The 19907-nt window shown below is 39.9% G+C and overlaps 2 protein-coding genes across 7 annotated transcripts in view; one reads left to right on the top strand and one right to left on the bottom strand.

Moving 5' to 3' along the window:
* The first annotated feature begins 788 nt into the window (after positions 1–788).
* GPR68 (G protein-coupled receptor 68) lies at positions 789–2601 on the top strand. Its single transcript, XM_084840779.1, has one exon. It carries the CDS (start codon positions 878–880, stop codon positions 1973–1975), a length of 1098 nt encoding a protein of 365 aa, XP_084696905.1. The 5' UTR covers positions 789–877; the 3' UTR covers positions 1976–2601.
* Positions 2602–5088: 2487 nt separating this feature from the next.
* Positions 5089–19907, bottom strand: part of DGLUCY (D-glutamate cyclase) — a 46229-nt gene continuing 31410 nt past the window's right edge. For 4 of the 6 annotated variants that reach the window (XM_084840767.1, XM_084840724.1, XM_084840733.1 and 1 more), the window contains 7 exons: positions 19182–19379; positions 18237–18497; positions 16506–16605; positions 15240–15388; positions 12729–12848; positions 10846–10997; positions 5089–6987 (listed from right to left, as the gene is read on the bottom strand). In XM_084840767.1, coding sequence (XP_084696893.1) covers positions 6844–6987; positions 10846–10997; positions 12729–12848; positions 15240–15388; positions 16506–16605; positions 18237–18497; positions 19182–19379 — 1124 coding nt within the window. In that variant the 3' untranslated portion in view covers positions 5089–6843. The remainder of the gene's footprint in view (positions 6988–10845; positions 10998–12728; positions 12849–15239; positions 15389–16505; positions 16606–18236; positions 18498–19181; positions 19380–19907) is intronic. The other 2 variants (XM_084840749.1, XM_084840757.1) reach the window with 1 other exon arrangement.

Below are 19907 nucleotides of genomic sequence, written 5' to 3' on the forward strand. Positions count from 1 at the left end.
TTGCCATTTGGTACTGATTTTATATATTTGATACTGGTATTGTAGTCAAGCTTCTCAAAATAAACCTTTATTTCTACTTCTTCAGTAGTTGTTAAGCTACAACTATAAACATATTTTTCTTTGTTAATTTTTATTCTGGTCTGGGGAGATTCCAAGAGATTTATAACATCATTCTGAAAGAAACCTCAGTAATCTAGGCATTGATCCTGAATTCAAGTATCGGTAGGTAATCACAAAATCCCATGAATTATATACGTAATCCAACAGATGGTGGTAGTTAGCAATTAACAACCAATTAATTCAGCTTGTGATGGATTTAGTGACAGGATAAGGACCCTCAGGTCTGACAATTAAGTATTCCTCATTCATTATCTATCCCTTAAGTTCACTTTTCCATGCTTGAAATCAAAAGAAAGCTTGAAGTTTCTTGACAGCAGAACCCTATACATGTCTACTCAGAAGTAAGCACCACTGACTCCAATGCAACTTAGTTTCAGGACAGTGTGTATAGCAGGGGTGGGCAACTTGAGACCCTCCAAAAGTCTGGGTCTACAATTTCCATCATCCCTCAGCATCGGCTATGCTGGATAGGGCTAAGGGGAGTTGTAGGTCAAAACATCCAGAGGGCCACAAGTTGCCCACCTCTGTTGTATACGATTGCAGCCTTAATATGGTAGAATTACAGATGTTTATGAAAAAATATTGGTTTTTGTTGTTGCTGTTGGATTGCATTTGTAGAAATGTCTTGTGATTTTTTTCCCTGCAGGTATTTACAAGTAGTAACATGGGTATGAAGAAAATGCAGAAATAATGAAATGACAGAATATTAAAATTATGCGTACCCACTTAGGATTTCTATGGTCATTGTCTGCAGAACATGGAGAACCTTTCAGCGGATGTGGACAATAACAGTCTGAATTGCACCATTGACCACAGCATACATCAGACATTATCACCTGTGATATACATACTTGTCTTTATAGTAGGACTCCCAGCCAACTGTCTCTCCCTTTACTACGCCTATTTGCAGGTTAAGGTCAAAAATGAACTGGGAATCTACCTTTGCAATCTGACCATAGCAGACCTACTTTATATTTTCTCCCTGCCCTTTTGGCTCCAATATGTTTTACAGCATGACAATTGGACCTATGATGAACTCTTATGCAAAATCTGTGGCATCCTCCTGTATGAAAATATCTACATCAGTGTGGGCTTCCTCTGCTGTATCTCAATTGACCGTTACCTGGCTGTGGTGTACCCTTTTCGCTTCTATCAGTGTCGGACAATGAAAGCTGCTGCAGTGGTGAGCATTGTCATTTGGACCAAGGAAATCTTGACATGCTGTCTTGTTTTTACACATGGCGAAGTGAGTAAAGACTTAGAGAGCCACGTGGTGTGCTTTGAGCATTATCCCATAAAAACCTGGGAAAACAACATAAATTTTTACCGTTTCACTGCTGGTTTCCTATTTCCATTTTCTCTGCTCCTTTTTTCTTACTGTGGCATTCTGCGAGTTGTCCGCAAGAGTCATGGCACTCAGAAGAGGAAGAAGATTCAAATTAAACGTCTGGTTTCAAGTACAATTTTAATTTTCTTGGTTTGCTTCGGACCATATCATATTCTTTTGTTGACACGCAGCCTTTTTGAGAATAGCTGTGAATTTGCTGCCAGAATCTTTAATGTCTACCATATTTCTCTTTTGTTGACCACTTTTAACTGTGTTGCAGACCCAATATTGTACTGCTTTTCCAGTGAGAACACCTACCAGGATTTTGTCAAACTAGGAGACGCCTGTTTAAAGTACCTAAGATGCACAGAGGTAGAAACCCAGGAATCCTACCCACTGAGTACTCCAGAAACTGTCAAAAAAATCAGGGACCAAGCTGAGCTAGACCCAGAGTTATTAAATAAACTACATGTTAATGCAATGGAGGAAACATCAACTGACACTTTTCCAAAAGGAAGAGTGATGTAAAGTCTCCATGCGTATATTTGTTCACTTCTCCTTTTGGCTGTAAGAAGAGTCTATAATTTAAAAATACAATGAACTGTGCTATACAGATATTCTTCTTTCCACATGGGGAATTCCTCAGTTCCTTTAATGTCATTCAGACCTTTACTTTAATTAATACAGGGTAATTTTATAAAAACAGGCTATCCTTTGCAGTTCATTATACATGCCATGCATATTGCTTACTCAGTACATCTTCAGTCATGGAAAATCAGCTATTCTGTTTACTGACAGGACTTGTGGAAATAAAAATATTAATGTTTTGCATTTTAAGTAGTCTGGAAGTAATGAAAGATTACTTAAACAATAACCAAAGCATTACATTTTGTCATCATTTAATTTAAAAGGTGAAATGCAGAACATGTTTAAAAGAATAGATTTGTATATGGTGTGTCTTGCCTATCAATCTGTATTTTAAAATGTCTGAGACTGTTCAATCACCCCCAAGAAAAGATTTTTTGATCTGAATGAATACTATTTTATTCATTATAAAAGCATACATTGAAGAATTCACACTGAAACTTGGTTCCATAAACCTTGCATGTACTCTTTCCATCTATCGTTTGTGGACAATTAAACACATTTTAAGAACTGCCAAACAAGCTGTACTACTGTTTGTAAATTTTCAGTGACACTGAAATGCAACAGCTTTGGTCATGGTGAGATGTCATGCTTAGATAAGGATTATTGTGGATTTCAATAACAAAAGTGGACAGTGGTACATTTTGCTTAAGGAATTTAACTGGCAATTAAAACAAAAGGTGGTAGGAGACCCAACGAAAAAGTCAAGTTATATTTTGTTACTTTGAACAGACAGAAACCAAAGGAGCTAAGTACCGATATTAATATTTGACAGAAGAAAAATGGAATGATGTAATATGCTAGAATATAAAACCAAAGTAAAATATATCATATGCTAGGAGAGGATTGATTTTGTTTAGCTTAACATTCAGTTTATTTAGTCATTTTGTGCAGCAAATTTCTACTCTGGGCCAAGTGCCTAAGACATGCATTTCTCTCTCTCTCACAATTCTGTTTTATTTGGCTCGCTTGTAGCTCTTTCTCCACTGCACTTCGCCCTGACTGTCCCAGGTTATGGGCCAACATTCTCTGAATGCAATGGAGGTGAGTAGGGATGAATACAACACATGTTTAATATCAGATGCTGACACAGAAATGACTAAGATGCTATGACACACAAGGTTTAAGATGATTTAAGCCGTTTGTTGGTCTGATATTTAAAGCAAGATGACAGTGTCTCTTCAGTTGCTGCCCAGCAGCAGAAGGCCCATTAATTGTGCATTCTCATTGGAGTGCTACTAAATTTCAAAAACTGGAAATTACTGTGGCACTGAAGAGGGTCCCTTATTGAAGATTTATAATTACAATGATTACTCAACTAATCATTGTAATTGTACTGTTGGACCCATAACCATACCACTTCTTGTGTATGTAGAATTTAGTCTGTTCTCAAAACGTAGTCCACACGTAATGTAACAGTTAAATCCTATGCATGTTTACTCAGAAGTTCCATCATGTTCAATGGGCTTTACTTCCATGCAAATTATCCATTACTCAGTCAGTTTGGATTCACAAATGGCTCTAACAGCCAATGTCTTTATTCCTTCCAAATAGCCCTAGCAATACATTGAGACATCTGAATGAGGGAAGAGAGTCATAAAAACATCAGAACATAAGAGCTGTGCTGGATCAGACCAAGGGTAAGTCTAGTCCAGCATTCTGTTCACACAGTGGCCGATTCAGCTTGCCATGGGTAGGGTTACACTCCCCTTGAAGACTCAGGCTTGCCGTTTGAGTGTACCCTTGGATTCAACCCTGAAGGTGGATGCCAAGGGCAGTGGCCAGGAGAGTATATGCACAGCTAAGGCTAGTGCACCAACTGCACCTGTTCCTGAAGATGTCAGATCTGGCCACAGTGACACATGCCTTTGTTACATCCCATTTGGACTACTGTAAAAACATTTAGAAACTTCAGCTGGTCCAGAATTCTGCAGCCAGACTATTGTCTGGGGACAGTTATAAGGGGCATGCAGCTCCCTTGTTACAACAGCTTCACTGGTTACTAAATTTTGTCCACAAATGAATCAAAGTGCTGGTTATTATCTATAAAGCCCTATAGGAATTGGAACCAGGCTATTTGAAAGACTGCATTCTCTCATTTGAGCCTGTCCGGGTTTACAGATCCTCTGAAAAGGTCTTCCTCTTTGTCCTGCCACCACTGGAGGCACATTTGGCAGGATGTGAGAGGGGGCCTTGTTGCTCCACCTTTGATGTCCTTCCACTGGAAGGCAAATACATTTTTATTCCAACAAGTGTTTATCAAGTAAGTCAGCTTAAAAGTAGGTTTTAATTGGTGGGTGCAGTCTGTCGTTTAATTTTACTGATGAGTTTTTAATTTATTTGCTCTTATGTTTTAATTATAATTTTGCATTTTATCTTTTATTGTTAGTCGCCTTGTGCCCTAAGTGCAGTGGAAAAGCAGGATATAAATTTAATAAATAAAAGTAACAAGCTTAGTAAGGCATTGTCCACCTGGATAGACCTAGAAAGCCAAATTATTTGGTGTCATGCAAAATGAATGTTTTCCTTCCATAATGGAACTCAAAACTTTTGTTGAGGCATAGGAATGTACCACAAAATGTTACAGAACTGTACGAGGCTCTTACTACAGAAAAAGGACATAGTGGGCACTTCCCCAAAATGCAATGGCACTTTATAATTTCCCTCCCTTGTAGAAATGCATGGGGATATGTTGGGATCCCTCAAAATTGCATTTAGAATCATAAGACCAATGAATTGATATAGAATGTTTTGAATATTATAATTTTCCCTTAATGCTCAGGAACACATTGAACTTCCTAATATCATTACGATCTTATAACAATTTTCTTTAGCAATCAGGAGCACCTCAAATAGACATAGGGAAGCACCAGTGTGAATATTTATACAGTGGAGATTGGTAATAGAGACATATTGGGAAACCATTGGAGCCTTGGAAATGCGTATACTTTCCTTCTCTATCCCATTTCCCCAGAAATTCACCGTCATTCTACATAGACTATTCAAATTCATATTTATTGTTTAAGAAAAAGACCATATCAACAGAAACATGATTGTAGAGGAACCAAAAACACGTAATATCCATTTATTGTAATACTAATTTCTTACAGATTGGTTCAATCCATGGCAACAGATCACATTCAGAAAAAACTCAAGAAAACTGAGCCTGCATAAACATCTGTTTAGGATAGTAGAAATATTTCTGTTGGACAAAAAAACCCCAAAAGGACAAACAAACTGTAACAGTTTTGGAAGTCCTCCACAAATGCAGGCTGTTAAGAAACCTTTCCAAAATTATGGCATTAGATCCAAACTGTTCATGGTGAAAACTCCATCTCACAGCATGCTCCACAGGGGGCAACGAAGGGAAGTGATTTTTGCTGATTCCTGCTTGCAGCCCTCTTGTGCCCCTGAAAAGCTGTTGTGCTCTGGAAGATCAGGGAGTGTGGGCTGCAGGGGGAAATTGGCATAAATTGGCTCCTCATCTTTCCTTGTGAATGGAAAGGGCCCTTCTATTTGCATAAAGGCAAGTTTGGATCCATACCATGTTTTAACTAGTGGCATGATTTAAACTGGAAGGTGAGTAAAAGCCTTCCTAAACCTATTGAAGGATAAGTCCTCTAAACAAGGGGTCCCGATCTTCAAGCCTGAGGGCCAAATGGGCCAAATCTGGCCCATTCTGAAAGATTGAAATGTCTCTCATAAGGCTTACTTATGGGCAGTGAGAGCTTTAAGCTAAAATATGCTGGGTTTTTTGTTTTTGCTTTTTGGCCCTGCCCACCCATGGAATGCAGCCCCCAAGAGCTTCTCTGAAATGAAATTTGGCCCTCGGGTTGAAAGAAGTTCTGCACCCCTGCTGTAAACAATGGCCTCATTTGGAGATGGTTTAGCATTATATGGATGAGTCTGGGCAAGCCTGTGGCATGGCCATAAAGCATGGCTTTTGCTTTAATTTTCAATTAAATCCAGTTTAACGTTCTGTCCAAACCCTAAACTGTGATTAATCATAGCTATAGTTTATTGAAACAAGCCAGCTTCATAAACCATGTTTTGAAATTGGCTTGTTTCAATAAACCATAGTTGAGACAAAATTTGTGAGGATTTGGACATAATGATAAACTGCAATTAGTTAAAATGGAAGCAAAAGCTGATCTCCTCTTTGATGTTGACTGGAGATGGGGGAAGGCATGGAAGCCCACAGCTTTCTCAGGTTCATTCATCTTAATACTAAACTATAGTTTGGCCTCATATGAACATACTGCTACTGTGTCTGTTTTATCACTCTGAAATATGGAGGAAAATAGACAGTTGAACTCTTGTGAGAGCAGACTGAGCACCTATAGTCTAAATACTACCTTTAATATGGGATTTGGCAGTTGCGGACCAGATCATGTCTAAATCAGAGAAACCATATTCTTGATATATTTGTTGTTAAACATGATAAAGGCAGATGTCTGTACAAATATATTTTAGGAAGCCAATTTGAAAAGGCATAATTCTGAAAGTCTATTGTTCTCCATTGATATTGATATCCAGTAATGTACAGTATGATTACAGATTCAATAATTTATAGTATGAATTTATAGTATGATTAAAGAATATTCTTCATCCTAGCCACAGAATTGTTGGGGGTTAACTTAGCAGTAATAACATCTTTGCTGATTAGAGGATGGTAGCTTTTGCCAGTCTTGCAGTGTTATATAGTCCTGATTTTAAAAATGACCACTATATTATGATTTGTTAGAAGAGAGTTACTTCAGAGTTTCCTCCAGCAGCCTCTCAAGTATAAGCGAATGAATGTCATAGAATGGTAGACCATCCACTTCCATCGCCAGACTGGCGGTTTTTCCACTACGGACCTGGTTCTTCTGTAATATGTTCAGCAGCTTTTCTTCCTAGACAATAAATTGGACAGCATTGTCAATGTAGCCATCATTCAGAGACTGTTAATCAAACCGTAATATTAAACTATTCAAGATTTCAGTCAATTTTTTGGTAAACATTGCTGGCACAGCAGTAGAGGTATCTCAAATCATGCAATATCATCAGTTTTTACTGACACCAATGTTCAGTAATGCTGGACTTCACGTGTGCCTGGATTCTAGTACATAACAGAAGAAAGGATGGGTAAATGGATTTTCCCCAGTGGGATACAACATTTTAAACCATCCTCTCAAAATCTCCTTTGTTAAAAACATGCATATAAAATTATCTATAATTTATGAAGTAATATAATTTCAGGAGGTGGCATGTTTTCCAGCATACTACCATAGTACAAAATAAAGTATAAGACAGTGATATAGTCCAGGAGCACTGTAACAGACAAGAACAATGGGATATGTTACTCTTGGCAAAACCAGTAAAGCACAAAGCTACTGAGAAATGTGGAGGACCAAGAACCATTTTTGGCTTGAGTATAAGAATTCGGTAGTATAAACTATCCCAAGTTTGATTCTAGTGTGAAATTCCGTTCACCTACTGTTGTTTGTATCATTCAGAGCAGTTCTGAGGGTGACAAGGAAGTAGGTCACCCGGAGTAGTCTTTGGAATAGTGATAGGTACTTGCATATAAGGAACTGTGTTCAGGATTAGGATTTAGAGTTGTAAATAACTCATTTACTTAAGACCAGGCCAATTAATTTAAATAGAATTTGTTTGGAATTAACTTGGCACCAAAAATACAGGAAGAGTTTTGAGTAATTTTAATAATGCAGACACAGAGTGAGAAGGACAGCAGATTGGTACAACTTTATCTTAACTGGGCATATGGCCAGAATAGAAAAAACACACCTCAGTTTGGAAAAAGGTTTTTAACAGATCATACAAATTGCATGGAATTTTAGAATGACTGTTTTACTTCAACAGAAGGTAGCACTGAAGTTCAGGAAAAGTAATTCAGTGTTAATTGCTGGAGTTCACAGTAAAACCAGAGCTTGTCAGAGAAATTTTAATTCTTCTTTTCTACAGAGTTGTTCTCATTAACTATAAGATCTTTCCACTATCTAATTACTGTCACTGGAAAATATATGAGGCATCTTAGGAATCTGTCTGTGTGAAACTGCTTTCAGTGCGATCTCTCATTAAATTAATATTAAGCTAGAACAGCTTTCATGGTAATGTTGTTTACAGTGTAGAAACTTGACACCATAATTTCAGTGTCAAGTGTTCAAATGATAGGCATAATTACGGATGTGCTTCTTCACATGCTTCTGATTTCATAGCAATGTGGTAACAATCATGACCTGGACTGCAAGGAGGTCAAATCAGTCAATCCTAAAGGAAATCAACCCTGACTGCTCATTGGAAGGACAGATACTGAAGCTGAAGCTCAAGTATTTTGGCCACCTAATGCGAAGAGAAAACTCATTGGAAAAGACCCTGATGCTGGGAAAGATTGAAGGCAAAAGGAGAAGGGGACGGCAGAGGATGAGATGGCTAGATAGCATCACTGATGCAATGAATATGGACTTGAGCATGCTCCGGGAGAGAGCGCAGGACAGGAAGGCCTGGCGTGCTATGGTCCATGCGGTCATGAAGAGTCGGACACGACTTAATGACTGAACAACAACAATCATGACAGGTTGAAAAATGACAGAGAACAGATCGGAAAGGGGAAGCCAGGGTCCAGCTGTGTTATCAGATTAAAAGACACCAAATTAGGGACATCCAGGAGTGAAGTGATGGAGAAAATCCTATGCTGTAATTTGCAAAGACTGCTTGAAGACAAGGTGTGTGGCCAGAGATGGTGAAAATGTTGAAGAGACACAGGCAACCAGGGTCAGATCAGGAAGATGGAACAATTTACAGATGGGGTAATGGGAAGCGGGAGTGTCAAGAGCAACTAGGAAGGTAAAATTTCAGCTGAAAATGCAAGTGATCATCATGCAGCATTGAATCACAGCATCGATCTTAGGTAGTGTTAGTACAGCTTAATTAGACTGAATACTGCTAGTCTTCAGCAATGCTCTAAAGCTTCATGAAGGCTCTGGACACTGCTGAGTTGGAGAGTCTACATTTCAGGCCTCTATCTTCTAACACTTGTTAATGTCAATTCATAAGCTTTCCACACACTCCACAAACAAATGACTTTATGGTGCCATGCTAGTACTTATAACCCTCCCTCCCACTTCTGTGTCCATCCCATTTTACATTGTGATAGCTTCAGCTATTGGGCCAAAATATAATAAGTATAAATGGCAGATGTTTCAATTTAAGAAACATACAAAGGAATGAAGAGAAAACATGAATTAAAGTTTTCAGTTCATACACACTGGCCCAGTCTAGTTCTAGTTGTGCACAACTACTCACACAGAACAACCACTGGCCCCATATGCAAACGAGTGCCTCTAACTACATTTATTATATTGTTGCGGGCTTGGAAAAGAGACGGTTAATGGTCCAGGTCCAGTGGAGTACATCTTTTGTTTAGTAAACTTAAGGCAAAAGTGTTAGCCAATGGCTTCTTGAAACAGAATCTTTCTGGGGAATGTGCTGAATAGAGAAACCTATCAGAGGAGAGGGAAGATTCTTCCCCCCCCCAGCAAAGAAAGAGATAATCCAGGTATATGTGAGTGAAAAAGACAGGAGGCATTGTTTGACAGACACAGAGGAAGAGACAAGAGTGCTGAGTTGGGGATTTGTAAGCATTTCATGATGCTGGCTGTTTCCCTAGAGATCTGATGTGTGAGCAGTAGAGTTTGGGCTGTTTGAGTGTTTAAACTGTGTGCCTCACCTATGCTCAACCTTAACATTTGTAAATAAATGAAATATTACAAAACAGCCAATAAACCTCCAATGACTTCCTCCTAAAGGAAGTCAAGTTTAGGCTGGATATTGGATGATATTTCATAATTATTAGAAGTGGAAAACTGTGCAGTAATGTCCCTGAAATTCTTTAACAGCTTGGGGAGTAAAAGTTCAAGAGACACTCAAGTTAGGTGGGCAAATCTGTGGATATCTTCAACTTCACTTCTGATGCTTGGTGGCCACTGGGTCAGGAAAGGTTTGTTCTCTACATATGAACATGGAACATTGTTTCCTTCTTCCCTGGGGACATCACAGACACCCAAAACTAAAGAAAGGATCTTAGGTGGCACCTTGTGTAGAATGCATTAAATTACATTTCCTTGGGATGAGTTTCAGTGAAGCTCAAAGTCTGCCTTGTTGCCTATTGGGGGTAGAGGAGGGGTTTTTATCTGGGTCAGATGGGATAGCAGATTTTTTAATTTTAGCCTTTCTTTGCAGTGCACAGCTTGGGTTGAGTGCTTGAGTCATGTGGGGCTGCTTTCTTTTTGTTAGTTGCACACTAGATTGTATAGGTGGACTAAGGGATTGTGGATGGATGGTTCTGCCTGTCTTTTGGTGGAGGGACTAGATAGCTTTTGATCTCCATCAACCTTATTATTTTATACTCTCTCATCTATAGAATTATCCTGTGGGATGGGTCCTTTAAAACAACAACAAGATATTTATTGCTACTATAACCAGCTTGGTACAGCTGGGAGCAGATGCTGCAATGTTTCTAGCCTCATATAAATCTCAGTATCTTTAGAGAGAATGTTAATTGTAACATAGCATAATTATTTGTCTCTTAGGCACTTAATTGAGATGACTGTTTTCCCATGGCTATCCAACAATCACTCAACAGTGATGATTTCTTTATATGACTTTGGATTATATTAGAAATTGTGACCTAGCTGGGAAAGGTTCAATATCCCATTACAATCTTTCTGAACATTCTTCCAAGAGAATACCTTAGCCACAGAGGGTAGTGCTGATGCCCTGCTCACTTTCTTGGATAACCTGGGAAATCCAACAGCTTTCCTCAAATAGCGGTCATGTGTTTCACATGTATTGAGGATATACAGAGCACAAGCAACAGCATAGCCTCCCCAGTTAGAAACCCCTGTAAGAGAAAAGTGCAAGTAAACATAGAACAACAATTTAAATGTCTGCATCGTGTTTAAATAATGCATCAGCCAAACAGTTTGTTTCTCAGTGCTTTTCTAGCAGGAATTCAATGCTGTTGACACCTGCCCGACAGGAGGAAATTTAGTCCTCACCTCACTTCCTCACCATTATTTCCAAGATCAAACTGTAGTCTGTAAGCCTGGTTTGGAGGGCCCGCTCTATCGTGTGCTGGTATGGACATAACAATGAACTATGGTTTGATTAGTAAATGAAGTAACAGACTGAGCTGACCCAAAAAAGTTTGGAAGACCCATGCTGTAGTATAACGTTCCATTTTTTAATTTTTAGTCACACATCTTGCAAACACTAGTTAGAACAATCAAGAGTTGGGCCTGTTTCTAATGCTATATTTCATAAATATAGCTAGGGAAGCATCCAGAGAATGGTGGAAAATGTATGTCACAAGGATCAGATATGAATATGAGATCTGCAGAACCTTCTTATAGGTCACATCTGATGCTTAACAGCATCTGTCCCCAGATATAAAAATGGCCACAAAAAGTTATGCTTACTTCCCTACATGCATGTCAAAATCTCAAATATGGAACTATAACAGCAGAAGCAAGCCACAATCCAAAACAGTCCTGTTGATCAGAGTTGGTAGTTTCAGGACTTGAGTCATAAGGCAACAATCCTATAACACTTAGCTGAGAGTAAATCGCATTGAATTCAATGGGGCTTACCTCTGAGTAGATATGTATAGAATTGCACTGTAAATCCCTTTCCCAATTGCTCATAATACTATTTTGATGTTTAAAAAGCAAAGGGTGGAATTTAAGAAGTCCTTCCGCTGATGGAACTGCTTCCATCAGTGGAACCGGGCGTGTGTGTGATGACTGCCCCTGTGCCTGTAGCCTGCCACAAAACCTCAAAATCTCCTCCAGATGGTTGGGGGATCCTCTAGAGCAGACTGGGAGGCATGGGGGGAAGAGAGGAGAATGTTCCACTGTGTGAGCAGTCTTCCACGCACACGATACTGGATTCTGTCCAAAGTAGTAAACACTGGGGAGACTTGGGGCAGTATCCAGTGGGGCTGCTGCACTCCTGATGATCGTATGGGACTGGTGGGACTGATTGCTTGTGCAAGGGGGAGTTAGCGGTGCTAAAAGTGACCTCGGAAATGCTCATTTCCAGATAAGGGCAGGTCAGCGGAGCTTCCTTCTGCAAGCTCCACTGACCTGCATCATCAGAAACGAGCATTTCTGCTCATTTTGGGTTGCTTTTAGAACCGCTAACTCCCCATTGTGCTAGTGATTGGTCCCGCTGGCACATGGGCAGACTAGGATACTGTCCTTGGTGCTGCTCTTAGTGATTCTCTCATACAAGGCTCACATCTTCTTCACCGCTACAAGTCCTTTGTCAGTAACTAGTTTGTGTGCCTTTCCTAAAGAGAGCAGGAACGAAAAAGAGAATGGAAGCAAGATAGGGCACAATGAATATTACAGCAAGATGGCTGTGAGATGAGTAGGAAGTGAACTTCCTTGCCAGTAACTGTAACTCACTGGCTCAAGGAAAACCCCAGCTATATTATACCCAGAAGTTTTTTTAAGGACAAAAAAAAATGAGTATGCACATCATGTAACTTAATGTTCAACAAGAAAACTAATGTCCAGTGCAATTGTTCCATTTTCATGTAGATGTTTCATTTACTTTATTCTTGGCTTACCTGCAACAATGGTAAAATCTGCTTCCACATCACAAGCTATAACATCTCCATTTTGAATGTACTTCTTTACAGCATCTTTTACTTTTCCCATTCCTAATTCATTTCCTCCATCCCCGATGCCTAAATTAAAATGAGGACGGTATGGTGAAATATCAAACTAATTTACAAATATAAACCATTAATAAAACATGCAATGACAATGTTTTTGAACAACTGGTAGGACCCGAATTCAATGGGGCATACTCTTGAGGAGGCACATTCATTCATTCATTTACTCTCTATACTGCCCAATAGCTGAAGCTCTCTGGGTAGTTCACAACAATTAAAACCACAGCATGAAATACAATATAACATTTAAAAGTTTAAAACTAAAGTATAAAAGTTAAACCAAAATAAAACCTAGCAGCAGTGCCGAGATTTAAAATACAATAAGAGTGCAGTCCTATCAAGATAGTCAGTCACCTCTGGCCTCCTTTGAAATCAGAAGCAACTGCCTATCCAATACAGGGCGGCTGAAGCACAGAGGAGAGGATTCCCTCCATGTTCCAGCTGCCCTGCAGTTTGCCTTAGATGTGCAATTTTGGGCATATAAACACAACTTCAGGGAGGGGGTGGGAATGGGGCTGGAGACCACATAGGAAGCTATCTAAAACAGCTTCCACGGTCTCCTCCCCTCCCTGCCATAGGGAATGCCCTGTTTTCGCCATCTGTGTGCTCCGTGTTATGAGCATGGAGAGGCATGGAGGGGCAGCCAGCGTAGTTCTTTCTGCGCCAGCTATGAGGGGTAGGGGAGCATGGTTTCCTGGCTCTGACCTTGTAGCGTTGTCTACAAGCTTGGAGCCAGGAAACTGAAAAATCCTATCTCCCCCAGACACTGTCTAGGGGACATAGGATTGCTCTCTAACAGATTTAAAACAACATACATTGGACCGCACTGTAAATTACTGGTAAGTAGTAATCCTTCCCATCATATATCCTAGATTCTACTTCTGTTCCTATTACATTTCTCTTTTTATCACCCAGTTGCTTAGAATTATGGTCAAGTTCATGACACAGACAGAATGCAGGCATCCAATTTCTTCACAGCCTAGTTTAGCTTTACTAAGGTTGTTAAAGGACACTTCAACGCTCTTCCATGTGCTCCATCTGCTGAATAGTACTCTTTTAGATATGTTAGCACAGTATATAAGATCTCTCTCTCTCTCTCTCCCCCTCTCTGAAATAAAGATATACATCTTCTTTATTTCTTTCCAAAACATCGATGTTAATGTGATGTTATTTCTCTAGAGATATAAGGCGAAATAATAAAAGCCACTTAAGGATTCAATAGTTCAGCTTTCTCCAACCTGGCACCTCCAGATGTGCTGCACTACAGCTCCCATCATCTCCAGCCAACATGGCTGCAATAGTTAATTAATACAGGCCATATTTCACTTGAGCAAAGTGAAGGACACGAACTATGTTGATCACCATGGATTCCTACTTTGCCATCATTTGAGCTTGGTGCACTCAATTCATTTTGTTATGGCACTGGATTTTCCCCAAGGTCAGCGCAAGGAGCTAAGGCAGCCTTCCTCAACCTGTTTCCCTCTAGATGTGTTGGATTGCAAATCCAATCATTCCCATGATGACTGGGAATGGTGGAAGTTGCAGTCCAACACATCTGGAGGGCATGAGGTTGGGAAAGGCTGGGCTAAAGCATCCTTGCCAACACAGAGGTATGCTTCCTATGCTCATCTTCAACACTTGAAACATACAAAATAGCAAACAAACAGTGCTGGAAGATCTGGTGATGTTGTCTTCCCAAGCCCCAGGGTCAAGTTAGTATTTGTTGACAAGCCAAGAGGACTGGTCTAATTGTCATAAGGAATTAATAATAATATCAGTAACAAGAGGGTAATATCTAAAAGGTATTTTGAGTTGCCAACTATGCTTGGTTACACACAAATTCCTGGGGTGGGGTGGGGAATAGACTCTGTTCCAAACATTTAACAACTTGATTAAAACACCAGAGAAGATGCAAATGAATTTGACTAACCAGAAAAAAAAAACACCTTGGGAAATGAAAAATTATTATTTTCTTAAATATATCAGTATAACATTCCAGTATTTGACTCTTGTGATCTTCTATTTCAGCCTGGTAAATACTACATACCCATGAGTGATTAAATTTATAAGGCAATATATATTCTATAAAAGTGATTCCAAAGAACATCTGTGCTTAGAGGAATGGTACTTCAGTAAATAAGTGCCTAATATGAGATATTTGACTGTGACATAGGCTCCTACCTGCATGACCCTGGAGACTTGAACTTATTTAAGGTAGCTAGGCATTTCCTGAACAACTCCTTAACAAGTTTGAGCTGCAATCTTGAGACCTCACCAGTTGTGCTACATACGCAAGATTGCACACAGTTCCCAACTTTGCATAACGCATACCAATCTTGAATTTCCAGCTAGTATGTAATAATAGTATATTTTTCATGCCACTGAAGAAATAATGGCACTTACCTGTTGTAGTAATTCCTGGGATAGTTTGTGCAGTTAGAAAGAGTTCATCAATGGGATCCACTAAATGCTTAATGTTAATTTTCCTTGCATTATAATAATTGCCATCAGCAGCCATCCCAGCACGCTCTATTGCTATCAGGTGATTAAATCTAGTTAAAACAAATGTATATGTGTGCGCATGCATATATATATATATATATATATATATATATATATATATATATAAATAAATAAAAATAAAGAGAAATGGCTTCAAAATTCAGAGCTGATGCTGCTAACGGATTGCCTTGCTTCAGCTAACATTACTCTTGAATGTCACTGAATGACATACTGGATTTGAAAGCCAATGTACACACACATTTCATGTCATGTGATGTTAGGGATGTTCTCTATTTGACAAACACCCACCTACTCACCAACTTGTCATGATACTGAAAGCATTAACCAGGATGAATAGGCAGGACTAAGCTAAATTTATTATTCTTCTATTGCAGCCATTCACCAAAGCTTTGACAGGTTATTTTAAAACTATATACAGTATCCTTCACTCTTCTTCCTTGTTTTTTTCTGTTTCTTCTCCTCCCTAGCTTACAGTCCCCCTATCACACCAGTTCCCTAATCTGTCCCCCAATCACTGCAAGAGCGTGCAATACATCCTTCTGTCTCGAGGCCCTGGGTGAGATTATTCAGCAGTAAGAGCACAATCCCATAGGTTGCGCTATGGGTACTCCTAAGCCCCTGAACTCGGAGGCCTACGAGGATCCCATGCAGAGAGGGAGGTGCATGTGCCTCCCATGCTGCATTTTAACTAGAAGAGAGATTTCACCAGTCTAGAGGAGGCGAGGAGGAGGCTGGGGTGGCGATAGGAAAAGGCGTAAGCCATCTGCCCCGGCCTCTTCCCCTCCTTGCCCCCATCTCCACACTCCACTTGCCGAGCATAGAGAGGCAGCTGGCACAGTTCTCTCTGCGCCAGCTACAAGGGGGAGTGGGGCTCGGTTTCCTGGCTCCAAGCTCAGTGGCCTGTCTTTGAGCACGGAGCCAGGAATCCCAAAATTCTTATGACCCCCAGAAGTTGTCTAGGGGACATAGGATTGCTCCCTAAATAGGCCATTCTTTCTCTCAACAACTTGTTTCTTTTCCTGCTTTCCCCCTCAGTCTTTTGTTCTCTCCATCCACCTTCCCTGATAGAAAGGCTGAAAGACTTTCATGAGATTAAAATGCACATTCTCCTGAGTTTGGCATTCTTTTGCTTTTCTGGTAATATACCTGGGCTTGTCTGTATTTCCATCTTCACATAAAAATTGCAAAGCTGAATCTGCGGAATCACTGCGATAGCTAATTACAGGGACTGGTGCCTCCAGTATCCCTAGAGTATATGGAAATAGAATATATATTCAGTGAATATATTCAGCGTAGAAGAAAAAGACAGCCAGGATCGCACAATAGTGGAATTATTTCCTTGCACTTTTAAACATTTTATCAGCAGCTCATTTTATTTTCTCCAAAGTTAAATGTGGTAAGCTACATGCTCAGACCTTTTGGGACCCCACCCTCCTGCAAAATAGTAGGATTAATGTACAAATATGCTTTAATTATACACTTCTTTGCAATATCACTAGAGGTGTCATCAAGCCAAAATTAAGCATTTGTATGTCCTAGTTATTTCGATGGGAGAGAGTTAAAGATGTGCTTCATTCTCTCCCTTCTCTCCCCTCTTAACTTTATTGAGATCATGCCCTAATCACATGGGGTGATTAGATTCTACAAGATTTTGGATGAAGTATTTATTTGATATAAACAGTAATGTCAGTGAACTCGGCTAAACAGTATACCTGCATGGGGATACTGTTGAAAACGCTGTCCCTGTAACATCTAGGAGTACTCATGATTCCCATAAGTTTCCCCATTCCCCCCGCTACACATCCATTTGTGGGAGTGGGAAAATTCACAATGTAATTAGGTTGAATCATGTGGTGAGTATATGAAGGGTGAGCTTCCATCCCCATTTTGCTTTTTAATCAAGTCAGTTTTCCCAACTTCTCAGAGAACTCTCAGAAAACCTGGGGTATTTCCAAGAGTTTGCCTCCAGCCCTCCCTACCAGTCCCTCCGTTTTCAAACATCATTGTGGAAGGGGGAGCTGGTGGCAGAGAGGGCTAACTGGCAACATGAGAGGCCTTGTAGGCCTCAGGGTTGAGACCTATGTATGCCACTTATCGCAGGAGTGCATGCGAGTTGTAGTTTCTAAAGCCCCTTGGACCAAATGAATGATCTGGGCTGGAAGGCTTTGGAAACTACAACTCTGATGCACACCAGCAGTAAGAGATATGCCAGAGCACGCTTAGGCACTTCAAAGCCTTAAGGATGAAGCTACAAGCTTTTCCCTGTCACCAGCAAGTCCTCCCTGCTATTGGTAAGTTTTCTTGGGAGGATGGGGATTCGGAAGGAGGGCTGGTTAGTGGCATGAACTGGACATAAATATCAGTGAACTTTCGGCTTAGTTCATAACAGGCCTGGAAATTCTGAACTGGGACAGTTTATTTCTGATTTCCCAATTCTACAATTTGTCACCATCTCTAGTGTTTTCCAGACTTCTGATAATTGCAGTTTCTGAATTAAAATGGGAGGAGTCATGATTTTATGCACAGGTAGAATGGGTGGCATCTGCTGAGGACACGCAATTCTGCTGCATTTCTGCAATGAGAATAACTGAATGATCCAATCATACCTGATACATAAATGCAACAGAATTATCTACTCTCAGTGGAGGCTGATTGGAAGGAGGCAAGGCCAGAGACATAGTAGGCAGACTCTGCTGGGTACTGACTTTGGTGCTCACAGCAGCCTTTAGCCGATTTTTTCAACTTCTCACAACACATTAACAGTACTATCATGACACACTACCATGCCACAGCATCCATTTTAGGAATTACTGTCCTGGACTTTATGGCAGGAAGGGGAAAAATTACAAGTTACAAAAAAAGAAGGCAATGCCATACCTTGTTCAACGGCTTCCTTGATAATCTTTTTGTTCAAACTGAGAGCTCTTTGATCAGTTACTATAATTACGCTTTTCCCCAAGGCCTTCAATATAGCTGCCATTGCAATGGCTCCCGGAGGCCCATCATTCTCTTCAGGTGGCTCATACTGGAAGTGGGTAGGAAATCCAGTCGTAATCAACACTGACTGTGCATGGGAAATGGACAGACATGCCTTCAGAAGTTCATCCTGAGTACACAAATGTTCCACACCTCTGTTCCCTAAACATGACGAGAACAACTGTTTAAGACTGAGATCATTCTTGAGCAGATTACTTCGCTATTAACATGTTTATCTATGTGGTATTCACCTACACCTTTCAAAGAAGGACTAATCCATGTTGAATGCTAATCCATAAGAATTTTCATACTAACAAATTTAATGGCTCATAGTAGAAGGCAGCAGGGAAGAGAAAAAAATCACAGTGCTACTATGCCAGCTCTTTATTCTTGCCCACACCACAATACAAGTAGTTTGGTGGCTACAGTTATTGCAGAGGTTATTAATTTGGCTTCCGTTGCTTTTTTACCGATTTGTGCTGAACACTGGGAATTTCTTGCTCACCCATGTCCTTCAGAAAGTTTTAGGAAAGCAAGGGCAGTAGAGATACAAGCTATGTATTCACCACCAATTTTAGGGCTTTGGCTAATGTAACTCACTCATTTATATTGACTTTGTAATGAACACACCAATGGATGGAAACCAAGTACTCCTGGATCTTTCAGCACTTGTGAGCACTAGTTTGGAAATGGACTCATACATGCTGCATAGATTAGAGGGTACTTTTAGTATCTTAGTTTCCCCTTTGGTAGAATTACTGCAGGAAAAAGTACTACAGATCAACGTTTAGATACAAATTTTAGACTTGTAACTAGAATGCTTCTGGGTTTTTTCTGGGTTTTTACCTGGGTCCACTCCTATCATGTCTTCTAAACATCTGATTTTTTGTACAGCTGCTGCTGATGTGATGCTATAATGCAAAGGATTCTGACAAATACAATAGACCTCAGGGAGTTCTTTATCATAATCACATGTGGCATCCTCATCTTTCAAATCAGTGATAAACATGCAACCAGGAGAATGGGTGAAAGCCAATGGAGACTCTGAAAGAAATAAATTCTCAATAGGTAGTATAGAGAAAAACAAGCCTCTCTATAGGTTAATCAGGAATGCTTAGGAAGGCTCAAAAAGCTTCAGTGATTATGACAAAGCTTTTACTGTTTTAACCAATGGTTACAACAAGCATACAAAAACACAGATAAATAAAAATAAAAAACATAACGTTAAACATGTTTAAACATTCTGCAAGGTCAAAAAATTTATTCTATACTTTTGAGCTACAAGGGCAAAGTTGGCAGTGCCAGGAGCATTGTCTTATTATGGCATATACACAAGAAAATTATTCTCTCCAAACCGGACCAGATGAACTTTTTCTCAAAAAATGGATCTAAATACTGGAAACCATAGGGCAATAAAACAGGTAGTGAGGCAGGTCCTCCACTTTGCCGCTGCAACAATGGCACCAATGAGAGCTTCCCTTGAAATGCAATAGCCCCTCACAACCTTCAGGGCAGAAAAGGGGAATTTTAATTCACCTGTTCAAAGATGCTAAGGCTTCCCCATGGTAGCTA

The sequence above is a fragment of the Heloderma suspectum genome, chromosome 1, assembly GCF_057233095.1.
Source record: "Heloderma suspectum isolate Gila_16-S chromosome 1, 16-S_ref, whole genome shotgun sequence".
Taxonomy (NCBI): Eukaryota; Metazoa; Chordata; class Lepidosauria; order Squamata; family Helodermatidae; genus Heloderma; species Heloderma suspectum.

Excerpts from the sequence above, each read along its gene's own strand:
- GPR68 (XM_084840779.1), top strand. The coding sequence starts at position 878 with ATGGAGAACCTTTCAGCGGATGTGGACAATAACAGTCTGAATTGCACC.